Source organism: Danio rerio, chromosome 18 (assembly GCF_052040795.2).
Source record: "Danio rerio strain M-AB ecotype USA chromosome 18, GRCz13ab, whole genome shotgun sequence".
Lineage (NCBI taxonomy): Eukaryota > Metazoa > Chordata > Actinopteri > Cypriniformes > Danionidae > Danio > Danio rerio.
This window is the reverse complement of record NC_141038.1, coordinates 14,313,991-14,340,344: the sequence shown is the minus strand read 5'-3', so window position 1 is coordinate 14,340,344 and position 26,354 is coordinate 14,313,991. Positions and strand designations below refer to the sequence as shown.

General features: G+C 35.9%; 2 protein-coding genes across 8 annotated transcripts in view; one reads left to right on the top strand and one right to left on the bottom strand.

Moving 5' to 3' along the window:
* The window catches only part of srgap1a (SLIT-ROBO Rho GTPase activating protein 1a), a 197,388-nt gene that overhangs the window by 74,448 nt on the left and 96,586 nt on the right, over nt 1–26,354 (top strand). For all 7 annotated transcript variants that reach the window (XR_015514755.1, XM_087292999.1, XM_087292998.1 and 4 more), the window contains exons 3-4: nt 5,297–5,459; nt 22,361–22,423. Coding sequence is in view for 6 of the 7 variants with exons in the window: in XM_087292999.1 (XP_087149125.1) it covers nt 5,297–5,459; nt 22,361–22,423 (226 nt within the window). In the remaining variant the exon portion in view is untranslated. The remainder of the gene's footprint in view (nt 1–5,296; nt 5,460–22,360; nt 22,424–26,354) is intronic.
* LOC147839671 (uncharacterized) lies at nt 12,890–15,507 on the bottom strand. The gene is made up of 2 exons (XM_087293023.1): nt 13,339–15,507; nt 12,890–13,212 (listed from the first exon to the last, which is right to left on the bottom strand). Exons 1-2 carry the CDS (start codon nt 14,250–14,252, stop codon nt 12,990–12,992), a joined length of 1,137 nt encoding a protein of 378 aa, XP_087149149.1. The 5' UTR covers nt 14,253–15,507; the 3' UTR covers nt 12,890–12,989.

Below are 26,354 nucleotides of genomic sequence, written 5' to 3'. Positions count from 1 at the left end.
CATCCATCCATCCATCCATCCATCCATCCATCCATCCATCCATCCATCCATCCATCCATCCATCCATCCATCCATCCATCCATCCATCCATCCATCCATCCATCCATCCATCCATCCATCCATCCATCCATCCATCCATCCATCCATCCATCCATCCATCCATCCATCCATCCATCCATCCCTCTTTGAAATACAACATCTATTATTTCAGGGAGTCCTGGTCAAGACAGGCAGCATATGACAGAGTTGCAAAAAAAAAAAAAAAAAAACATATCATGGACACACAAAAATATTATAAACCATATAAATTGTTAAAACATGTGCACCCTTCTAAATTAACAGTCTTTAAAATGTTAGATAGATGTTACATGGACCGTCAAAACAGAGCCCAATAGCTTTCCCAAGTTCATTTATAACTTTAGTTATAAGGTAAACACAAAACAAAACTTTCCACATGGAGTTCCTTCACAGGACTCGAAACCTGTAAACACTCGCTCCAATGGGTTCGTGCAGCTCTTGGTCGCGCCCACTTTTGAAAGCGTTAACAAGCCGTCCAATCACAGAGCTGTGCTACACGACATTGCGACGTGTAGTTGCATTTTTAAGAGGTGTGCGTCAGCATCGGCGACGGCCACAGCGAGGGCTATGCGACCCCGAAAAGGCTGCGCCAGCACATACGTGTGCGCTTGTTGCAGAAGTATAAATCAGCCTTCAGCCTTTGCAGCAAAATGTCATAATTCATATATATATATATATATATATATATATATATATATATATACACACACACAAACACACAAACACACAAACACACATGCACATAATAAAGTAACAGATACATGAGTATAGTCAGTATTTATTCATTACTATTTTTTCATTCATTATACTATTTGTTCATTATTATTTATTTTTAATCTATTCATATTTACATATGTACATACATTCTTTTTTCTGCGTCATTCATTCTGTGTGCATTAACCTCAAACAATTTTAATGCTATAATCAAAAACAAAGCTGTATTATTCTGAAATGTTTCCATTTGCACCATTATTTTCTATGTGTGTATTTGTGAGTTCCTCCAGATGACTCGACGTCAGGCCTGCACTTCAATACTGCTCCTTTATTTTTATTTATAAAAACGCACTCAAGAAGCAAAAGCTATTTTTGCTACTTCATGAATCCGGATCACGTGTTCACCTTCAGCTTTCTGACAGCCCAGCCTGACATACAGTACACACTTCATGCCAGGAGGAGCGTGGAGTACGTGCTCAAGAGGATGAAACAGTCTTGTGAAAGGATTTACAGTAATTGCAGACTGACAGAAAGCACGCAGGCTCCCATAATTCTCCCCTGCAATCTGAATCCCCGGCGTGTTCATATTGCGACCATGCATCTTTAGGCTTTTAGCTCAATTAGATTATCCATTTGATCCAGTCTCACATAGAAGACTGATCCGTCAACTTTGAATTTTTTAAACAAGTCGGGTACTCCGAGGAATGTCTGTCATATTTGAATCTGGATTTAGCTTGCTTCCTGTTTTTGTAGGATAAGAGTTTAGATGTATCGGCTCAGCTGCATGGTGCGGATGCATATTTTCTCTGTTTTCTTTTTTCTCTATTGGGTGTGGATGTCATCAGGCTGCAGACCTTCACCTACAGCGATGAAATGGATTGCCTGTTTTGCAGGGAGGGTTAAGAAGGGAAATGGAGCTGAAAAATATTTCGTTACATCCAAAAGTCTTTCAGCTGCCAATATCACCTCCTCCTCCAATGCAATGTTTTACGAGTCTTGATATGAGCATTGCTATTCCTGCTGCTTATATTTAGGAGGTTAGACGTTTGTTCTAGCTTGTAAAATGCTTACCTTCATGATTTAAAAATAGAGAAAATCAAAAAACTGTAACATTACAGCAGTATTCATCTTATCAGAAGTTTGAAGCCGATTTGTATGTAAAATGATTGAAATTTCAATCTGAAATCAATATTTTGTGCTTATATACACTGTTCTTGGTAATTCTACTTCGCTTATGAAGTGCAATTGCAGTCTTTAGAGAAAATAAATATGATATTGTGAAATATCATCTTGACATAAAAAAAGAGACAGAAAAATATTTAAACTGCTGACTCCAGTTCCTGCATCTCACAATCTATTGAAAAAAAAAAACTGTAATACTGTATAATGATTTCTGAGGGTGGAAGGGCATCCGCTGCGTAAAAAAAATATGCTGGAATAGTTGGTGGTTCCTTCCGCTGTGGCGACCCCTATTAAATAAGGGACTAGGCCAAACTAAAATTAATGAATGAATGTGTAATGACTTCATGCTCCAATATACAAACTATGGGTGCGAACTACGGATGAGCTAGAGGGAGCTCAGCGGAATAGTTGGTGGTTTATTCTGCTGTGGTGACTCCTGATAAATAAGGGTCAAAATCGAAGGAGAATGAATGAATAAGTAAAAGAGACTAAACTTTTAATTTGGATAAATTAAAAGTTGATTGTGTTATGACCCCCTCGTTGAGTCGCAACATAAAAGAGCTTAACAAAAAGATCTTTATGCAACTTATTTATTATACATAAAACTAATAGAACAACAAATCAAGGAACAAACAAATGTCTAGGGATAAGTAAAGAAGATAACTAACTTTGACTACATATTTAAACATTGCCAAACAAAATCAATGAAAGAGAAAGTCTCGACATGAGGACGTCCAAATAGTCACACCGTCCTCCAGAAGCCACCACGTCACTCTTATTTATATGATTTAAACCAATTGGTGAGCAAGCAGGCACCCAATCAGGATCTGCCACATCCAAACTGGAATCCTGGGGTCATCACAGTTGCTCACTAAAAATGCTTAACGTTCTTTTAAATGTACTGATTGTAGCATGGTAATGGTGTTGAATAAGATTTTGACTCTACTAACGCATAAAAATTCTAAATATTTTTAGCAGAAAATCGTTTTAAAAATGTGCTTAGTTAACATACTTGTTTATAATAGCTTTTACAATACATAAACTGGCTATAATAAAGTGGTTTTAAACATTTGCTCTTTAAATTCTGTTGGTCTGATGATTTATTGAATGATTTATTTGATTTGATGTCAAGAAATTGTTTTCCTTATAAAGCCCGCAAAAAATTAGTAGAGAGTACATTACTGTCTATAATGGATTATGATGATCATCTTTATATGCACGCAGCCGCTACCCTACTAAGAAAATTAGACTCTGTTTGTCATGCAGCAATACGCTTTGTCACAGGTGCAGACTCACGGACGCATCACTGTATTTTGTATAATTCCTTAGACTGGTTATCTTTATATCAAAAGAGAAAATTACATCTGTACTTATTTATTTTAAAGGCTCTTTTAGGTAAATTACCATCCTATATTTTTAATTTAATAACATTTCACACCAACAACCAACACACTAGATCTGGTTCATGTATTCATCTTATAGTTCCAAGGGTACTATCAGAACTTGGCAAACATGCTTTTTCCGTTTACGCTCCCAGGGCTTGGAATGACCTGCAAAATCAGCTCAATCTTGACACTCTTCCGACTCTGAGTACTTTTAAACATCTTAAAGGACACCTGTAATTGTTTTTTATGAGCTGATGTTTTTAAGAATGGTGATTTTGTAATTTTGTGGTATTGTTTGTGATTTTTATATAAAACTTTATGTGCTGCCTGCCATCTTGACCAGGTCTCACTGGAAGAAGAGACAGTACTGTCTCAATGTGATCTCCTGGCTAAATAAAATAAATAAATAAATAAATTTACAAAATTTACAAATAAGGATTGAAATATATCTGATACAGTCTCATATTTGACCAAAATTATACAGCTTTCTTACTGGCACTATTTATTTTGGCTATAGTGTATTCCAAACTAATAATGTCCAGTAGGTAGAGTTTCCAAAAAAAGATCCACATGAGTAAATGGATCCAGCCATATTTTCAGTATCGTTTGGTTTTTCGCAGCAGTCAGAACAACTGACAGAATCCTTCTTTTGGTAATGGATAAGGAGAGTAATTAGTCGTCCAGCAGGAGAAAAAATAATGGGATACATTGGATCTGAGTTTTCATTAGATTTGATGGTAAGTCTCGTAACTTGGATCTGAATAATGCAATTTGGGGACGTTCAACAATATATGCATATAGGTACCTTGTGTGGAGTTGTTACATAAGTGACATAAAGGGTCTGATTTTCTTTTCATTTTAAATAACAGGCAGATTTACACATTTTTTTTGCAAGTTGAACATTAGTAAATGTAATTTGTTTGTTTAAATTCAGCCGATATCAATTGTTTTCAGCCACTTACCTTGTTTTTGTTTCAGTATATTTAACTTCTTAGGGCTTAGTGGTCACATACGTGGACAGCACATTTTAGCTCTTAAGTTTTCTATTTAAAATACTTTGAATGCTTTATATTTTGTTACAGACATATAGCGTCATCCTGCAACTGTTTTGATATATGAAATGTCCCAAACACTATTTTTAACTGTCCAAAATGGGAAAACAATTTGTTTTTACTCTCTGATAGTCAAAACATGTTTAAAAAAAGTTGAATATGCATTAAAAAAACAGTCAGGAAAGTGTTTTATGTAAATTTGGACTACAAGTCCACATATATGGAAATCATTTTTCTCTAAAGTACATCATATCAAAAGAAGATACTAAGGTTTTATTCTAATAAGGTTCCAATAAGCCCAAATAGCAAAGAGAAATAAAAAAATGCATGTAAAAAAACACCTTGGGCCTTAAGAGGTTAAATAAAGTGCTATTTAAAGGAATGGGGCCTAAAAAATGCAATCAGAAGAATTTATTTTCACTTTAATTCATGAAGTATGCGTGTGCACTTATGTTTGAGTTGATATTAATAAGGAAATGAGTACATAAATAATCATTACATGTATTATTAGAATACAGTGTTTCTAATTCTGCAGGTACTGTATGTTTTCTGGATAGTTTTGACCTAGAAGCCTTCTAAATCTCTTATATGTCCCAAAAGCCCTGATGTTCCACATTACTTTTTAGATCCAGCTCACGGTTCTGCTAGCACGATAAAAAATATCCACAGATCGTGAATACTTAAATAGGCCATGTATCATCAAGGGAAGAGATGAGAGGCATTTTAATGTGTGTGTGTGTGTGTGTGATTCACGTGAACAGCTCTTAAGGCATCCTGATGGTGCTGGGAAGATGGATCAGTCCAGTTCATGAGTAAAGTGCACAGATGGTCCTGACAGGAGACTTTCCTTTATGTTTGATGGTTGTGTTTCTCTCTCACTCACAGGAAAGACCAGAATCTGCTGTCCCCGGTGAACTGCTGGTACCTGTTGCTGAACCAGGTCCGACGAGAGAGCAAAGACCACGCAACCCTGAGTGACATTTATCTGAATAATGTCATCATGAGATTCATGCAGATCAGTGAAGACTCCACACGTCTTATGAAAAAGGTCAGAAATGTTTTTATTAAGTCCTCTATTCTCCAAATGCCCTTCCCAGCAAGTGTCAGAAAAATATAAGAGTTCCTAAAAACTACCTGAAACCATGTTGATGTGCGTTCAAATAAAAAAAAAGCAATGCTCATTACAGGAAAAAAGATCTGCTTAAACAGAATGACAAAATATTCCCTAGTCAATTAACTTTCATTTTTTTCTGGGGTTTTTTTATTCAATATTTGCAGAAATTACAGAAATATTTTTTACTGGGATGTTAAATATTATGCAACACATTATTTTAGGGTGCTTTCACACCTAGGCTTTTGTTTTGGAACCTAACGCGTTTCCCCAGTTTGTGCGGTTTGTTTGGCATATGTGAATCCAGCAATTTTACTTAAATCTGCGACAAAACAATCGGTCTGAGATCGCCTGAAAGAGGTAGTCTCGACTCGATTAAAACGAACTCTGGAGCTGATCGATTGTTGTGAGAAAGCAATGTGATCCAAACCAGGCTATATCATAGTTTTTTAAGAATTTGTAATAGGCATATAGCCTTCAGCTGTATGAAAAGAGAATTATGAGTAGGGCGGGATGTCATTCCTTGTTTTTAACTGTTTTATGGTCAATCCACTTAAACTTGTTAAGTTATTTTAAATAAGTAGTTTGAACAAAAAGCAAACATCTTTTTTTTGAGTGTATGCTGCATTTGTGCTGCCTTTGTATAAAAACATTGTGAACATTTAGAGATGTATGCGTTTTGAACATGGACTGTAAAAGATATGGAAGTAGTATCCGTGATGTCACCCATAGGTTTCAGAAGAACGCGAATAAAGCTGCAAGTAGGCGTGGCTAACCGGCGCCATTTTGTTCTCGTGTCATCGCTCCAACCAGGGGTAACCAAATAAGGGCAAAGAGGCGGAGCTTGACCAAAGCTAGTGACACCTGCTAGCATTTTGCTTAGACGGCTTTTTTTTTGGGAGAAACGCTTACTACTTCATTACCTGTGACTTGTTTGTGTTCTGACCACTTGTGCTTGGTTGTATCAATAAAATGTTTAGATTGTTGTAACACATTAAGCCACTAAACTTTGTTCTTACAACATTTTTCTAAAGTAGGAAACAGAAAATTACTTCCAAATACTTAGTAAATGCAAGGCTTTTTATGAAATCCAGGCATAAAACTGTATGATGTTTCAGATGACTGTTCTGTAATCTGCAGCTAATCAATTTATCTGATTTTGGAGAGCATGACAGGCCTAAAGAAAATTATAAGTGATAAATTACCTTAAAAAAAAACAAATACATTTATAAATATGGTAAAGAAGTATATCATTTCACTCACCTGGGAATTGGAGGGCAGAGGAATGGTTTGTGAGCACAATTAAGTGCACACAGCATGCCATATTATCTGATAATTGTAAGAATTATCCAAAAGGCAACTGACTGTGTAAAGCCACATAAACAAAGCATAAATACGATTTATATGCCGAGTTCAGCAGCTACGTAGCCGGAATCAGCTGGGGCGAAGTGATTGCGACCATTGAGACCTAGCTGTCACTCAAGTGGCCCCGCCCTTAATTATGCAGACTTAATATAACTTAAATAAACAAAACGGATGAGGTATAAAAAAAATACACACCCTCGCAGTTTTCGAGAAGAGTAATATTAGCTGTATGAACCAAAATCATTCTTTGCACCAGGCTGTAAGCACCTTTTTTCTGCTGTAAAGTTAGCCATTTTAACATTGGGCTCAATAGAAATTTGCTCTATATGGAGCCAGGACCAGCGAAATTTTGATGAATTGCAATTTAAGTTATTTCCATATTAGCTTCGCGAGGGAGAGTGGGAGGTTGCCACTTGGTTATGAAATGCATCTTGTCTGCTTCTTTGCTTTGTGGATAGAACTTTAAAGACTTTTATATTGTACCTGTGTGCAGTTAGCTCTGTGGTACGGGATTGTTTGTGTGCCTGTACTCGCTTGTCAGATTTACGATGTAGGTCCAGCCATACGGGACCTCTGCTTCTAGGCTGTGGTTCTGTTCTGAGAAGCTCCTCAAGCCCGAGCTTTAATCACGGCCTCCTGCCTTTCATTTGATGTCTGCGGCCCCGGGGCCTGGACGACGTGGCGGTCTCTTCAGCGCAGGCCGCAGAAGGGGGACAACTCCCAAACAGATTATGTGCTGCCATGCATGCGAGTCATATGAGATGACCACAACAGCAAATTACAAGGCTGGAATGTAGGAGGTAAAAGTTTGGTCTCTAACAAGGGTTATTCAAAGGGCTTGACTAGCAGATCGGCACCGGCTGTTAGATAGTTAACGGAAGAGTTAACTCACTACTTACTCATTATTTACTCATGAGAAGAATGTCTTGACCACTAAAAATAAAATCAGAACTTGAGATTTGAATCAAAAGTGGTATAAATGGTAGCCATATTGCATAGATGGTTCTCAACATATTTTAGCCCTCTGTTTTTCCACATCTCTATTCAAACCTTGACCTTTAAAGTTTACAATTTACTATATAAGGATATATATACATTTAAAACTGCATTTAATTGTTTGGTTGACACTTTTTAGCCAACACAGCTTACAGATTTGTACAATAAAAGTAGTCAAAGAAAAAAAAAGAACAGCATTGTCAAAATACTATGACAATTTCTCGTTAGTCTAGTAAATATATGATACTAAATATAGTAGTAAAATGGCTGCAATTTAAAAAATACAGTATAAAATAAAAAAATAGTGTTGTATCAACCTTTTTATATAGATACTGCATTGAAGTACTGTATTTAACATTGATCATAAAGTTTAATAATGCAAAAGGAATCTGACAATGACAAATATATCATTTTAATAGTAAATATGGCTCATTAATACACTCACCGGCGACTTTATTAGGTATACCTTACTAGTATCAGGTAGGACCCCCTTTTGCTTCCAGAACTGCCTAAATCCTTCATGGCATAGATTCAGCAAGGTACTAAAAATATTCCTGAGATTGTGGTCCATATTGACATGATAGCATCATGCAGTTGCTACAGATTTGTCAGCTGCACATCCATGATGCAAACCTCCCGTTTCACCACATCCCAATGGTGATCCACTGGATTGAGATCTGGTGAGTGTGGAGGCCATTTCAATACGGTGAACTCAGTGTCATGTTCAAGAAACCAGTCTGAGATGATTTACGCTTTCTGACATCCTGCTGGAAGTAGCTATCAGAAGATGGGTACACTGTGGTCATAAAATGGTGAACATGGTCAGCAACAATACTCAGGTAGGCTGTGGTGTTGACACGATTCTCAATTGGTGCTAATGAGCCCAAAGTGTGCCAAGAAAATATTCCCCGCACCATTACACCACCAGCAGCAGTCTGAATTATTGATACAAGGCAAAATGGATCCATGCTTTCATGTTGTTGATGCCAAATTCTGACCCTATCATACGAATGTCGCAGCAGAAATTGAGATTCATCAGACCAGGCTACCTTTTTTTAAACTTCTATTGAACAGTTTTAGTGAGTCTGTGTAAATTGTAGCGTCAGTTTCCTGTTCTTAGATGACAGGAGTGGCACCCGGTGTGGTCTTTTGCTGCTGTAGCCCATCCACTTCAAGGTTGGACATGTTGTGTGTTCAGAGATGCTCCTCTGCATAGCTTGATTGTAACAAGTGGTCATTTGAATTACTGTTCCCTTTCTATCAGCTCAAACCAGTCTGTCCATTCTCCTCTGACCTCTGGCATCAACAAGACATTTGCGCCCTCAGAACTACCACTCACTGGATATTTTCTCTCTTTCAGACCATTCTCTGTAAACCCTGCGTGAAAATTCCAGTGGATCAGCAGTTACTGAAATACTCAGACCAGCCCTTCTGACACCTACAACCATGCAATGTTCAAAGTCACTTAAATCACCTTTTTTCCCAATTCTGATGTTCGGTTTGAACTGCAGTAGATCGTCTTGACCACGTCTACTTGCCTAAATGTATTCAGTTGCTGCCATGTTATTGATTGCTTAGAAAATACGTTAACAAGCAGTTGGACATGTGTACCTAATAAAGTGGCCGGTGAGTGAACTGTAGTCAGTTATAGAGTGCAGGCATATATGTAACATTTTTATGTATTCATTCTCAGTCATAGCCTTATTCTGGTGCCACTATCACTTAATTGCATTATAATACTCCTAATAATGACATCTTTCTTATGTCTGCTTGAAACATTCCTTTAAATGATGTCTTAATATTGCTCTCACCATAGCGTGCTCTTCCATTGTTGCATGCTAATACAAAGGAAAGCTGCCCATTACTGTAAGCAAGGTTAAATACTCTGTTTTGACAAAAGAACCAGGTGTTCTTTGTGCTCCTCACAGCTGTTTTCATCAGAATGAGTAGCTTGTGTTCAAGTCCGATGAGAAGAGAATAACTTTAAAGACCTCATGAGTCATGACCAAAACTCACGAATCCTCAAAACAAAGCAGATTTTTTTTTCTGTATGCCTTAAGTGACTGGTTACATAACAAAACCTCCTCTTCCACACAGCCTGCTGCTCTCAGTGTTGACATAAGAGTGGCAGGAGAGAGAGGCTAGCGGGTTGTTTGTCTTAAGGGCTCTGGATGTTGCTGGCGGGGGGCAGTCATTCACCCGGGGTGTTGAAACTGCTCTGCCCTGTAATCAGTGCCCCCTGCTTCTTTTGATCACAACATCGTTTCAGTAATGAGCCACACACACCGAAGAGTGAAGCCCCTGCTGTCACCGCAACCCTCCGGCACAGCTGCAGCAGAGAATGGCTAGCATCTGAGTGACGGTCACAGTTGTTGATCATCATGTTTAGGTTAAGGAATTGAACCACCAATATTACTGTGAATTATTTAATAAAACAAGTGCAGAAGAGTTTAATATGTGTTACCATCATGGCAACAATGTGCTAAAAACTTAAATCATTTTCGATACGTATGGATAAGATAATGTGCTAAACAGTGTGTCAATTATATATATATATATATTAGCAGTGTTGTATATGGAGCAATGTTGTAATCATTTGAGAAATAAGATAGCAATGTGCCAGTGCATGTTAGCATTGCTATAAATGCTAAAACACATTTTGTGAGAAATCGAGCTTAAAAAATGAAAATCTCTGCTGTTGAGGATTGAGGTTAGGGATTTAAACCACCGATATTAATGTCAATTAATTAATAAAACAAGTGCAGCACAGTTTAAAATCATCCCATCATGGCAACAATGTGCTAAAATGTTAAATCATGTTAGATATGTGTGGATAATGTGCTAAACAGTGTATCAGTTATAAACCTGACACCAGTCAAGTAATTCATGCTAGAAACATGCTAGCAATATACTGAAACATGCCAAAGTGTAAAAATATGTGCTAAAACATATTAAGCCATTAGAAACCTGCTAGAAACTGCAATGTTGAAGTAGAGTTAAATCATACTGAAACAAGGTAGCAATGTGCTAAAACATACCAGCAGTGTCATGCTAGCAATGTGTTGTTGACAATATGTTGCATCATGTTAGAAACAAGCTAACAACATGACAAGCATGTTAGCAGTGTTAGAAATAAAGCTAGAAGCTTGCTAGCAGTTCTAACAATGCCTGTAGTGTTGTTGTGTAAGAAATATGCTAGCAATGTGATGTCAGATCATAAATCATCTTAGAATCATGATATAAATGTTAAAACATATTATCAGAGTGAGAAATCATGCTTGAAAACTTCATAGCATGATCATCACTACTGTTGATGATCATGGGTGAGGTTTGGGATTTAAACCACCAGTATTAATGTCAATAAATTAATAAATCGAGTGCGGAGCAGTTTAAAACAAAACATTCAGTGTCATGCTAGCAATATGTTAAAATGTACATTGTTTTAGAAACAAGCTAACAACAAAACTTTAGCTTTCCAGCAGTTCAAACAATGCTAGCAGTGTTGTAATCATGTGAGAAATATGCTACCAATTTGCCTATGCAAGTTAGTATTGCTAAAACGTGTTACAATCATGTTATAAATGCTAAAACATATTAGCAGTGTGGGAAATCAAGCTAGAAACTTGCTAGCAGTTCTAACAGTGCTAAAAGTCTTGTAATCATATATACGCTAACAATGTGGTAATGCATACTAGCAGTGCTAAATCATTTTAGAAACATGTTATAAATGTTAAAACATGCTAACAGTGTGTTAAGTAATTTTAGAAACATGATACTAGCACTTTGTGTTAAAACATGCGAGCAGTTTACTAAATCATCCTAAAACAGACTAGCTATGTTGTAAAAACGTGCAGCAGTGTCATGCTAACAATGAATCAAACACTTGCAGTGTGTTTATTCATGTTAATCATACTATAACATGTAGCATATGTGCTAAAATAAAGTAGCTGTCTAAACACAGCCATGTTAATACTTTTTAGGTTTTATTTTGAATGCCATTGTACAGGATATTGTTAGGGAATGTAGATCATAAATCACTGAGCTTGTTGCTAATTTAAAGAGCTCCTATTATGCATTAAAAAGGGTTGTATTTTGGTTTTGGGGGTCTCCAACAACAGGCTGATATGCATGCAAGGTCAAATAACATTTTCATTGTCTTATAATATGCATTTATTTATACCTAATTATCCCAACTACTCCCATATGATTCGTTTAGCGATTTATTTGTTCCCAAACCCCTCCTTAGCACAAAGTTACTCTACGCTGATTGGTCCGATAACCCAGTCTGTTGTGATTGGTTGACCGTGTTCAGCGTGAGACGGAAAGAAATGTCCACCACAGCTTATCAACATTTTTAAAGTAGTCCGAGTGCAGAGTGTATGTGTTGGCCCAATGCAGGTACCACCATAATGAGCAGTATTGAAATACAGAGCGTAGTTGACCAGTTTAAGCTACAGCTCTGCACAATTCAAAAACATGGCAGATTAATTACTATTATTAAGAATATTTATTAATGTCAGACACTTTAAATATTATAAATAGTCTGAACATTGTTTATATGAAAACCTTCCTGAAGTCAAGAAACACAACCCCAACGACCCACCCTTATCCAATAAAGACTTTACTTTTTCTGTGAAGTAGCAATTTGCCATCTCATTTGAGTAGTTTTCTCTGAAGCTGAACTGCAGTGGATCTAAAGTGAAAGAACTATTGTTTAAGTAATTTGTGTGACTATCAGTTATGCACTTAGCCAAAAATTTTACTTAATTTTATATTAGTAATAATAATAATAATAATAATAATAATAATAGCTAGGAAACTTAAATTTTACTCTAAAACTACCATTAAGCTCCACGAACAGGAAAATAAATAGAACAAGAAATATCACAATACTCAACAGCAACTTGGCAAATTAAAATTAAATCGTATGTTTTTTGAAAAATTACACATTTGAGTAATCAATGTGGCTATAATTTGTTTAATGCAAAATAAAAATAAAAACAAAACATTTTTTAAAATGCTTTATTTAGAGCAGATCAGAAATATGATGCAAATGGCATTAAAACACAAAGGAGGAATGAAGAAAGACATCTGGACTCCAATCGGTCACCAAGCGGACAGGTGCAGGAGACACATAGACAGTGCAGGAAGAAGCCAGACGGAGACCTCTGTAACCCAGTCAGGAGCCAAACAGGCAGAATCAACAGAGTCTTCGGTACAGCAGTCGAGACTCAGACACACAGCAGAAAAGTCCTCAGTCCAGCTGTCGGCACTCAAACTTGCAGAATCAAGAGTGTCCTCAGTCCAGAAGTCGGGACTCAAAAAGGCAGCACCTTGAGAGACCTCAGTACTGCTGTCAGAAATCAAACAGGTAGCAGAAGGGTCCTCAGTACTGCTGTCAGGATTCAAACAGGCAGCAGGAGGGTCCTCAGTACTGCTGTCAGGACTCAAACAGGCAGCAGGAGAGACCTCAGTACTGCAGTCAGGTCTCAAACAGGTAGCAGGAGGGTCCTCAGTACTGCAGCCAGGTCTCAAACAGGTAACAGGAGAGACCTCAGTACTGCTGTCAGGACTCAAACAGGCAGCAGGAGGGTCCTCAGTACTGCTGTCAGGAATCAAACAGGTAGCAGAAGGGTCCTCAGTACTGCTGTCAGGAATCAAACAGGTAGCAGAAGGGTCCTCAGTACTGCAGTCAGGAATCAAACAGGTAGCAGGAGAGACCTCAGTACTGCAGTCAGGACTCAAACAGGTAGCAGGAGAGACCTCAGTACTGCAGTCAGGTCTCAAACAGGTAGCAGGAGGGTCCTCAGTACTGCAGTCAGGAATCAAACAGGTAGCAGGAGAGACCTCAGTACTGCTGTCAGGTCTCAAACAGGTAGCAGAAGGGTCCTCAGTACTGCAGTCAGGAATCAAACGGGTAGCAGGAGAGACCTCAGTACTGCAGTTAGGTCTCAAACAGGTAGCAGGAGGGTCCTCAGTACTGCTGTCAGGACTCAAACAGGCAGCTGTAAGAGAGAGGGCAGCTCTGTTGTCAGGAGCCAAACAGGCAGCAGGAGAGACCTCAGCACTGTGGTCAGACGAGGCCTTCTTGTATTTTTTGCCACCTCTTAGATGGGAAATCCACCTCCACACTTTTCTTTTCTTTTTAGAGGAACGCTCCTTTCCTCTTTCTTTTTGACTATCCACATCTCTCTCTGGATGTAAATCATTTTCCACTTTGTTTGTGGAAGATTGTGGTGGTGTACAGTGATGATTATAGTCCACACTGCCACAATCATTTCTTGATGGTTTACAAGATGAACTGAGCTGACCCATATTTGAATTGTCAGAGCTACAGAATGAACAAACCAACAAGAGTTGCAGTAACATACAGTATGATGATGTCACATATAGAACTCACAAATAGAAGCCGGCATTCTGTGGCTTCTGGTTTCTATGGTAACCAATTCCATTGCATCCCATTGGCCCATTTCACCATGTTTAAATGTCATTAAATTCTCAGGTACTTTACTTTTAACATAAAAATAATGTAATTTATATTAATAATAGTTATTTATATACACACTTATTATTGCTTGGAATAAGAGAGGACTGATTAAGGGTTAATATCTTGGTAAAATTTAAACTATGGCTAGTTTACACCAATTTAAGTGCAGTAACAATATTGTTTTGTTTGTTTTATATATTATATTTTATATATTATAATGTGTAATGTTTTTTTTTTGTGTTTTGTTTTTTGGAGTAAAAATTATTTTATTTTTTACAATGATTTACCAAAGACACACTAAAATGTCATCAAGTGTAACAACAGTGTATTTCAGAAAAATCTTGTCAAGCATATTTACAAGAACCAGATCAAAATATAGAGCAATGTTGTAATATGTTACCCTGGACCACAAAACCAGTTGCAAGTCAAACGGGTATATTAAAAATAATAGATTTTTATATTATGCCAAAAATCATTAGTATGTTAAATAAAGATCATATTGCATAAAGAGATTTTGTTATTTTCCAACTGTAAAATGTCCTGAAACAAGTTTGGTTTTTATCTAAAGTTCAGGATTTCCCCTTTCATAACCATCAATTCTTCTTAATGTCACTACAGCGGTAAGCTGATAGATAGTCTTATATGAATCTGTCTTGCATCATCAAAACTGATTTCCTATTAGTAACGGCCAGTTACATCCCCTCTGACTGGCGATTTGAGAATTCACATGCACAGAACTCTCTGTGGACTCCGAGGTAGTGCATTTGCCGCGATTTAAATGACAATTTGCGATCCAAGTAAATGTTTCTAACAAATCATTTGAAAATTATACAAATTAATCATTCATGACATCCTCCTTCGCAAAGGAGGATGTCATGGAAGATGACAAGTTTGATAACAATCTAGACCATAACGACTCCAATATAAAAAGTTTCAATATTGAAAATACAAAGTTTTTCAGGAGTCAGTCACAAAAATCCCTTTAATTCAGTCGCTCCTGTGTTAAATGAAACTGGTAAAAGTTCTCAAGTACAAGTAAAGTAGTATGGACTCAAAAATGCTCTTGGGTAAAAGTATCCATTTCTACTACCTGATTTAGTATAGTGCTAGTAACTAGACCTTACATCATATTGATGCATTTATACAAAACTATTTTTTGCTTTGTGCTATATCCATTTCATCCTCTTTAAACAGCAGCTCTCACACACATCCCATTATTTCAGTGTTTGCTTGTTTGTTCAGAGTAATGTGGATATTTTATTCCGCAGCAATAAACTCATTAATGCTGTTCATATACTTGTTTTATACAAAAGGCAACATAGGTGCAATTATAACCTCCAACACTTTACATGGTCTTTTTTTCATGTGATTATTAACTGATCATTTGCATTATACATTTATTGATAAATCACCCTGTACAATTACTTTCAGTGTTCTAAAGCAGTGGTTCTCAAACTTTTTTTCATCAAGTACCACCTCTAAAAAAAATCTTAGAGCTGTTACACACTGCATTGAAGGTCATTTTCAAAAACCCATAACAGGGACTCTTTAACATTAAAATAAGAGTTATTAGAAACAAAAGTTCCAATGAATGTATTAGAAGTGACTTTATTTCTGTATCAGTCTTTCTTCCAACCACATATAGAGCTCACTGCTCACCGCAGTGCACGTGCTGTTCCAGTATGCATGTACGATGAGGAATTCTGTCACGGTTGAGCAGATTCTGCTACATGTATTTTGATTTCATTATTTATACAACATGCTTTTTATACACTTTTAGGTTATTTATGGCATCCTAGACTCTCTAGATGCACTCAAGGGAGATTCTTGTTCGTTTTAAAGACGTCATTTGTTTTCTACTTTAACCTTCTGAGACACAAATAATTTTTTTTTTCTGTGATTTCCTACATCCTTTGGGTTAAAAAAAAATCTGAGTTTTTACATTTTGTTTTTATTTTTAGTTTTACAGCATGTCCACTATAGTGTACCACAGGACCATTTTAGTTCGAAAGACCCCCAAACTCAGACAACAAAACTATTTTTCTTTAATTAAATACCATTTATTTAGCTACCAGATTCAATGCTGCACAATTCTGTATTTTTAAGGATAAATCCCACCTTAAGTGCCCTTGAGCATAATTTTCAGTGTAGTAAAGCTGTCCAAAACCATCCTGCATATTAAATGGCTGTCAGTACTTTATTTAGTACCTTTATAGCCATGCAGTATGCTGCCTGCTGCCATAAATTGCATGGCACCCCTGTGTTTTTGACATGACTGGCTTCATCACGGTTCCGCACATATTGTACTGTCAGCCGTCTCATGTTTGTGCCTTGAAGGTTGTGCATTTTTTATACCCAGATTAATTTTAATTGAAAGATGTATCCCTCTCTACCCAGAGGTTTGATATGGTTATTTATAGAGTCCTTAATAAAGTCAACTAGCAGATAGTAGTGCAGCAATGTAAAGGCCCGGCCAAAAGGACTCAAGTCATATCCTAAACTGAAGCATACCTGGCATTTAAATCTATATTTATACATTCAACAGTTTTTTTTTTTCAAAGCAACTTTTAGTTTTTATACTGATATAGTAATATACTGTCTTATACTTCTATTACTAATTATTTCTGGTTTAACGAGTATTAAAACTTAAAATATATAAGTTTTTATTTATTTTTAAATGTATTATACTTTTATAAATAGGGGTTCAATTTGAGGCACATTTTTAATTGTTATAAAATACATATTTTTAATTCTAGATATAGTTAGTTATACTTTTTCTGTTTATTAATGAATAACATCTAAGGTAAATTGAGAAGCCAGTGAGTTAAAAGTGCAGTTGATTTACATTCATGCTATTAGCAGACACTTTAATCCATGGCAAATATTTTTATTTAATTAAGTTTAATTCAATTAAATTTTATTTTATTTTTCAATTTTTTTTATGATATTTATTTTGAATATATTTAAAATTTTTATTTTTATATATTTTAATGTATACATACATATATAATTTTATTTTTAAATATATTTAAAAATGTTTTGTTTTATTTTGTTTAATTTTTAAGAAATTAAAATATTTATTTTTATTTATTTTATTGTATATGTACATACTTAATTTTATTTTTAATATATTAATAATAGTTTATTATATTTTATTTTGTTTAAAATTTTTAAAATGTTTTGTTTTGTTTTATTTTATTTTTAATAAATTATTATTTTTTATTTATACATGCATAATTTTATTTTAATATATTAAAAATGTTTTATTTTATTTTTGATATATTTAGAAATGTTTATTTTTATTTATTTATTGTATACATACATAATTTTATTTTTAATATATTTAAAAAATATATATTCTATTTCATTTTATTTGATCTTTCTTTCCTTATTCTTAATATCTTCTCATTCATTTGAATTGACTTTCTTCCATTAAGTCTGAATGGCACAAAACCCTGCTTTAGTTCTTTGCTCTAATGCCAACCTGCTTGATTGCCCACCACATCTCACCATGTCTGTGTGGTTGACCATCAGCTGGAAACTGTTCTGTTAAAGCAGAACCGGCTGCGGTGAGAAGAGCCTGAGAGGAGCCTGATTAAAGGCAGAGCTTTGGTATGTGTGTGTGTATCTGGATGATGAACTCTAAGCTCCTGCGGGTCTTGCTGATGGACACACATGTACACTTTCAGCTGTCAGCTCTTGGGTTTGAGTGGCAAACGAAACAGCAGGGTGAAGATCTTGGCTAAATTATTTTGACTCTTGACCTTCTCCAGACGTATGTATGTGTGTATGTGACCTGTTATGCTTGCATTCCAGATACAACTGAGTTCAATTAGATAGGGCTAAAAGAGTGAAAGTGTGACAGCTTTCATCTTATCAAGTCATATTTGATCCTTTAATAAAAATAAAAATTCACAAAAATGTCAAGAAATATTTTTCTTTTACTAAATATAAATTAAATACATAAGGGCATAACATTTTTGTTTATTACATTAAATACAAATATGTTCACAAAAACATTTTTATTTAATAATTAAATACAAATAAGTGCACAAAACATTTTTATTTATTAATCATTTTTGTGCATTTTTTTGTATTTAATTTCAATATTTAAAAAAAATTTCTACAGTTTTATTGATCTGATGTAGCCATAAAAGGTTTTGTTTTATTGTTACTAATGTAGTTTTAATAATAATATTATGAATTTTGTATCACTTAATGATTTACCAACATTAAATTTGTACATTTATTTTTAATGTATTTTATGTATGGTGATGATACTAAATTTTATTTATGCTGTAATTTAAATCAAATTTGAATGATCTCTGGGAAGGAAACTTATTTTTAAAATGTGACGCAGAATATTAGGTAACATTCATGGTATAACAGTGTTATGAAATTCATATTCAGCGACCATTGAAAAAACGATGGCCATAAGAAAGAGCCACATTCTGTTAATGAATGGATTCATAGTCAACATACATAAAACTGATGGACTTTATTTCTCTCTGAAGTACTAAATGGAGCCATATCTTTTCATTGAACTGTAAGGACAGACACATATTTCAGTTTATCTTCTGTATATCTGTCTGTCAATTTAGTGTTCGGTCTATCTGTCTATTTTTTGTGATGAGACTCGTTAGGAGGATATTTTATTTGTATTATTTGATAAATTATCAAATGTGAATCATCTTTGCTGCTTGTCATATGTTAAGTGACGAGATTCACCATAAAGCATCCATCAAGAACTTCTTAATAAACCTACACATGCTAAACTGCTCAGAGCATCTATAGATCTGTTTCAATTTCTCACAGTGAGAGTATAATTTAGTTGTGGCATCTGTTTTTTTGGAGATTGACTGGAGGTCCTGCTCCTGCTGTAGCAGAAAGATTTGCTCATCGCACCCCTGAGTATACTAGGATGTTGGGAATGGCTCATGGAATCAGATTAGTAGAGATATAATTGGGTTAGTGAGAGTCTTGAGTGGCCAGCGAGATGGAAAGACCAGGTAATCCACAAAGGCTGCGAAAAGTTGAAGCAAATAGTTGAACCGCAGACCTTCAGTGTGAAGAGTGTGTGTCCACATATGAATCTCAAAGTTTAATTGCACTCAAACACATGGCATGTGTAAAGCAGGTCGCCGCGCAGCGCCACGCAGCGCCATGCATTTTAGAATTCTAAACGTATAGGTTTCTATCAGGATAAACACACCGGCGCCGCAAGTCGGCGGTGCCCGGCCACGGCTCAGGACGCAGTTCATTTTTCAGCCGCGCCACAGAGTGCCATCTGATTAGTTTCATGTTAAATATCATTCGAATGTGCGCGTCTAGTGTGTGATACTTTAAACTGTCATGAGCGTGCCGTGTCGCGACGCCGAGCGGCGCTTCTGGTGTGCGACCTACTTTAGGTGTTTCTTGTCCTGTCTTTTATTTTGTATTTGGTTAGATCTGGTCTTCTTCTTCTTTTTCGTTTAATGGTCGGTGGCAAACCAGCTTGAGGTGCATTACCGCCACCTACTGTGTTGGAGTGTGAGACTTGGATCTGGTCCTGTATTTTGTTCTATTTTCTTGCACTGCTTCCTGCCATGTGATCTCTAGTGTTTGTGTGTCATGTTCCCATTGGTCAACCTTGTCATGGGTCTAGTCAAGTGCTTCCTAGTGTGTGTATGTGTCATGTTCCCATTGGTTTGTTCTGTCTTGTCTCTCGTGTTTCATTGATTTACCTTGTCAATCTTTATATGTACAGTATTTATGTTGTTCCCCTGTCGGTGAGTCGTTTGTGTTTTCATGCCATGCCATGTGTTTGTTTCAAGTTTGTTATGTTAGTGTTTTGTTTATTTAGTTCACTGTAAATAAACTGTACTTGTTTTCAGTTAAACTCCACGTCAGTGGTCATCCCGTTACAGCATGTAGTAGGGGTGTGTACCTACATTGATTCCAGTCAACTACGATAATCCCGCCATTGATTCGGTTCAATTCGATATGCTCAGCATCCTCAATTATTAGTTTGACTTTAAATGTATACAATTTTGTCATTAAATACAAGCAGAAAGGAAAATGAAAAGAACCTTTAATTTTTACCATGCTCAAAGAAAACACACCTCTTTAATGAGTCAAACATAAAACAACAACTACAAGTAGTCTTCTTCAGGTGTACAGTAAATGGGAGAGATGGAGCTTTTTTACAGTGGATCTTGAGTTCTACTGTACCTTCAGTGTCAGTGAAAGACTTTCCCAGCAAACTCACATGCAGCGAAATGTACTCAGCTCTAGGGTTTTTAAATAGTCAGAGAATTTTTTTATCACTTGCACACATGTCTTGCTTTACTTGCCATAGGATACAATAGTGCGTGAGAACCATAATATAATATGTTGATGATCCCAAGGTGATGGCTAAATGACATGTCAGAAAACTGCCAGTACACCATAATCGTTTATGGTCTGTTATTAAACCGATACCAGATCATCCTCATCTGCATCGTAATGCATCGAACATACCATTCATTTTGACAGCCTTACCATGCAGTGACCAATAGAGCTTTTTCAGATATTACCTTTCACAAAGTGTTATTTGTCAATCAAAGATTACAGAATAAACCAGACGTGTCACTCATATAGTTTTGAATGGGAAAAATGTAAAAGCTTCTCTAAAAAAGGAAGCCCTGCCTTCTACCAAAGAAGCCAATCACTGATCCCTATATACTGATGATTCTCGGGGGGAGGGGCTAGACGTGTTTTCATGACGGTTTCTGCAGTTTCATTGTTATTTGAGCTTTCTGGTGTTGCCAGACATGCTGGAATCTCTACAAATGTTTGCTTCACATACATGCGAAATCAACCTTGCTTGAAATCTTTACTTTTAAAAGAGCCAACTTCACTTGAAAATGAATGTTCTCTGGTTTTGTAATCTGTATGAATTGAACGAGAGGAACAGTCTTTCCTGTTGGATCTCATTATTTTAAATGAATTCCTCTCTCCGCCATTCAAACACAGATCACATGAAGGGAACCTGATTGAATGCCTACAAACCTGTAAACAAATAAGTTGTTTTCATTTTGGGAAGAGATTTGTTGTCAGCTATAATTTGCAAATTACCTCAAAAGGCCAGTGGACGTTACACAACATTATTGAGAGGATGATATTGTATAACATGAAAGTTATTGTTTCCATAGTTACAGTTTGATTGACAGGATGACACTTGATCGCACCCTCCAGAAACAGCCATAAAGGACATTGGTGTTGGGATCTCGTTCCCTTTTAGTGTTTTGTTGTTGTTGTTGTTTGATTCAAATGATTAAAAGCCAAATTTAAAAGAGTTGTTCAATTTCATTAGTGTTTCCAAATATTAAATTTAATTGTAACTGCGTTCAAACAAAAGGCGATGAGAGCATCAAAATTCTTTACATTGATCTCGTATTTAAAGAGGCCATTGCAGCATATCATATCATTTCAGTTACATTCCTGCATCAAACATGCTTTCTAGCATAAAAATGTTCAACAAGTTTGATTTGTGTTGTCGATATTAAAGACACTGTTTTGGGTACCTCAAAAACAAAACCATTTTGAATGCGCCTCTGATTGACTGGGCCTCTTGCAAAAAATGACACAGTTGGACCGACACTGTCATAACCTTTTATATCACTGTTTTTAAGTGCTGAAGAAGCCTTTGTGAGCTGAAATATTAAATATGGTAATGGACATTTCAAATATGCCAATCATTGTAAGCAGTAGACCAATCACAATAGACTCTCTCTGACCAATCATAGCAGAGTAGGCTCGTTTAAATGAGAGTAGATCCTTGAATGAACCATTTCTGATGACGATAATGCCATTTATACTATGAGAAAAAAGTGTTTCGTGATCTTTAATGGATGTAAGGACATTATGGGACCATCAGAATCAAATTTAGAGCCTTTAAAATGCCATAATAATGGGACTTTTTATCAGTGAGATACCTGATGCCACCTTTTCTTTTTCCCTCTCTCATCAGAGTAAAGAAATCACCTTTCAGCTGCAAGAAGATTTGATGAAAGTCCTCAACGAGCTCTACACGGTAAGTACTGTAACACTTATCACATTTGTCGAATTCTAGAAAGTTCCTCATTAATAAAAAAAATATATATATTTAATTTCCATATTCATTAGAATTTCATTCCCATAGTTTCCGGCTGCACTCAGGAGTGCGCCATAGGAAAAGACCCATAAAAGTGCCCATACTCCACGCATACCCTCCACATCTCTGACCTCGCTAGATTACTGTGTTTACACCAATAATCAATAGTTAATTCTCACACTTTAATTGCAGCTGTCAGGTCCATCGCAGTTGCTTACAAGATTCATGTCTCTTTTGCTTCCCTTGCAGTTTTAATAAGATGCTAATATATTCTCAGGCCTTAAAAAACATCTGTGGATAGACTTGTCCTCTGTGTGTCTGTTTGGAAAATATCGTGTCGTGTGTGTTTTTCCTTTACACCTCTGTTCGCTTTTGTTGCTTTGTCTTTTATTGGTGCGACTGAACTAAAAAATACTATATAACTGCTCATTAATGCTTGTGTTCAGCTGCTAATTAATGGAAATATATAATCAGCCAATTGCGGTTTTCATTTTAGTTTCAGTGTGGTTTATGCATATTTAATAATTTCAAAATGTTTAGTATTATTTAGTAAGCTTTAATTTTGTATTCACTTTTCAATTCACATTAGCTCTCTGCAACTCTCATGGTCGGCTGAAGCTAAGCAGGGCTGCGCCCGGTCAATAGCTGGATGGGAGACCGCACGGAAAAGCTAGGTTGCTGCCGGAAATGGTGTTAGTAAGGCCAGCAGGGGGTTCTCAGCCTGCGGTCTGTGTGGGTCCTAACACCCCAGTATAGTGAAGGGAACTCTATACTTCTCATTGAGTACTGTCTCTCGAATGTGACATTAAACTGAGGTCCTGACTCTCTGTGGTCAGTAAAAAATCCCAGGATATCCTTCGAAATAGAGTAGGTGTTTAACCCCAGCATCCTGGCCAAATTTGCCCACTCTCACCACTGTTTACTGCATGTACCCACAGATACAGGCACACTGAAGCGTTTTCTTTAGCAAATCACTTGTATGTCAGCTTATAGACAAACCAGCTGATCAATGTGATTTTGAAACCCTCCAGTGTTCCTGTATCTGTGTTTACACTCAGTAAACAGTGGTGAGTTCGGTGAACTGATGACCTTCAAGGACAATCACAGTCATGTTTGTTGAGCACATGAACACAATGGCAAATCAGCGTTTTTTAAGAATAACGTTGTCAAGTGTATTGTCCCTGTTAAATAAACAAACTAAATAAAATAAAATAACATTTATTTATTTTTGAATATTTGTTATGGGCATTTTGTATAAGAATTGTAATATTTACATATTTTAGTAATATGTTTTTGATAATATTAGTAATATTGTTTCATAAAAATAATAATATATATAGTACCCTACAAATATTAATAATATCTAGATTTTTTTAATTTTTTATATTTTATATTTAGTTTGTCATCATAATTTTTGTTGTGTTTTTTGGGAATATTATTTGTATTATTAAAACTAAATATTTAGATAAAAATATATTTTTATTATAATACAGTGGTCCCTAATGCAGTTCACCTTTCGCAGCTTCACAGTTTTGCTGATTTTTTTTGTAATTTGACATGTTTTTTTACAGCGCATTGTGTTCTGCATCCTGATTCGCTTTGGACCACTGTCAATCAATCTCCTCCGTGTCTCCTGTACAGTACAGAATGTGTTCAGCTTGCCAAATTAGCATAAATCTTTCAACAAGGATGCAAAAAGGGTTGTAACTGTCTGCAGCAAGACCATTGTAAAGGGGGTTGCACACCGTGTGCGCCGCTCCACACAGCGCCATGAATTTTAGAATTGTAAACATAGGTTTATATTAGGGTATGCACACCGATGTCTGCGGTGCCCAGCAATGGCTCAGGACACTGTTCATATTTCTGCTGTGCCACAGAGTGCCACCTGAATAGTTTCATTTTAAATAACAATGAATGTTTGCGCCTGACAATAGGTTTTGATCTTTGGTTTCATTCTGTAATACTGGACCTATTTTTCTTTAAAAGTTTGAACTTTGAGAGAGTTTAAGCAAGAGAGAAAATTGTGAAAATGTTAATGTAAGTGTATAAAGTGTGTGGTAAGGTGTTTTACAGCCTTAAAACATCAATTATAATTGTAAAAAATTAAACTGACTACTCACAGATTTCGCCTATTGCGGGTTATTGTTAGAACGTAACTCCCATGATTAAAGAGGGACCCTTGTACACTGATGATTTGACCATTTTAGAAATAAATGAGCAATCCTAATGTTTTAAATTGGCATTTGTTTTTGAGCTTTTCAGTTTTCAGATGAAACACATTTAATGCTTCCAAAAAAAAAAAAAAAAACCTTCTGACCTCTAACTTCTGGACGGTATAGTACTGTATGACAAAATTACTACTTTCAAAATTGCCAAATAGGTTTCAGTTACCAATGCTGATTTGTTTTGCCTGTGCGTTCTCCCCATATTTAAACCCATCCAGAAACCTCAGCCTGGTTGTTGCAGCCGTCGCATTTATATTTTCTGAGCGTTTGTTCTTGTAATCACACACGCAGGGTTTCTTTTTGATCAGTGTGGAAGTGTATCATCCCGTTTGACCTGACTTGGCCTTCGGGAGGGAAACACTCTTGTGGCAGCGTTGCATCAGAAACCCTCAATGCAACCACAGCCAGTAAAATAACAGGTCTGGCGTGACTCTAAAATTGGGTCTTCTAAAACGAGCAGAAATGTAAACAGAGTTCAGAACGGTAAATGGAGACTGAGAGCAAGGGCCCATGGTTTGGTCTGCCATCTTGGCCATGTGTCTAATTATACAGCCCAGGACAGACGCGCACTGTGCTGCTCCGACTGTACATGTTTATGAACAATATTTAGTTTGGTCTACGTTTTATAGTCTCGTTTGAGGCTTTACTGTACTGTGATTTATATCATCACCACAGCGATTCTGGCTTGGATGGATCCGGCTTTCAGGGTCTAATCATGAATGGGTACTTGTAATCAGCTTTGTGTGTTTTTTTGCATATGTTTTTGATATATTTTTTTTTATATTCTTATTTTTATATTTGGTCACACTTTACTTTTATGTTCAATTCACACTAATAACAAACCATTAACAAAGACTTTTAGCTCAATAAACTACTTATTAGCTGCTTATTAATAGTTAGTTAGGTCGTAGTTGGGTTTAGGTTTTGGGTAGGATTACTTTATAAGTGATAATAAACACTTAATATCCTAATAATAGGCTGGTAATAAGCATGTAGTAAATGGTGTAAATTGTGAAGCAAAAGTATTATCAAATATTTTATTAATACATATTTTTTTTATTAAACTTTTTTTTTTGTGATTTTCTGATGTGCTTTCAGTTTATAAAAAATTATAATATTTAGTCAGTGTTGATAGCCCTATGGGCAATGTGTCAACATATCGCTTTATTGTGCTTTGTACGTCATGAGTTTGAGTCCCAGCTTGCAGACCTTTCCCGATTTTGTCTGTTCTCATTCCAAATTTACCTTTCTTTCTAAATATCATTAAATAAAAGCAAAAACCGCCAAAATAAATGTTTAAAATGTTTAAATATAGGGTACTAGGGTACATATTAAATTAGTAGTTTAGTAAAACAGCAGGGAAAATAAGTATTGAACACGTCATGTTTTTACTGGGAATAATATTACTAATGGAGCTGTTGACACGGAATTGAACCAGGTTTTGCTAAAAACCCAAACAATACAAACATAAAAATAAAACAAAACAAAAAATTCAGAAAAATTAGTTGTGTGTAATAACAATGAAATGACACAAGGAGAGGGCGTCACACAAATCTGATTTTTAATTAGTATTTTATATTGGATTCATGTCAGGTGATTGGCTGGGCCATTTTACAGCTTGATTTTCTTTCTCTAAAATCATTTGA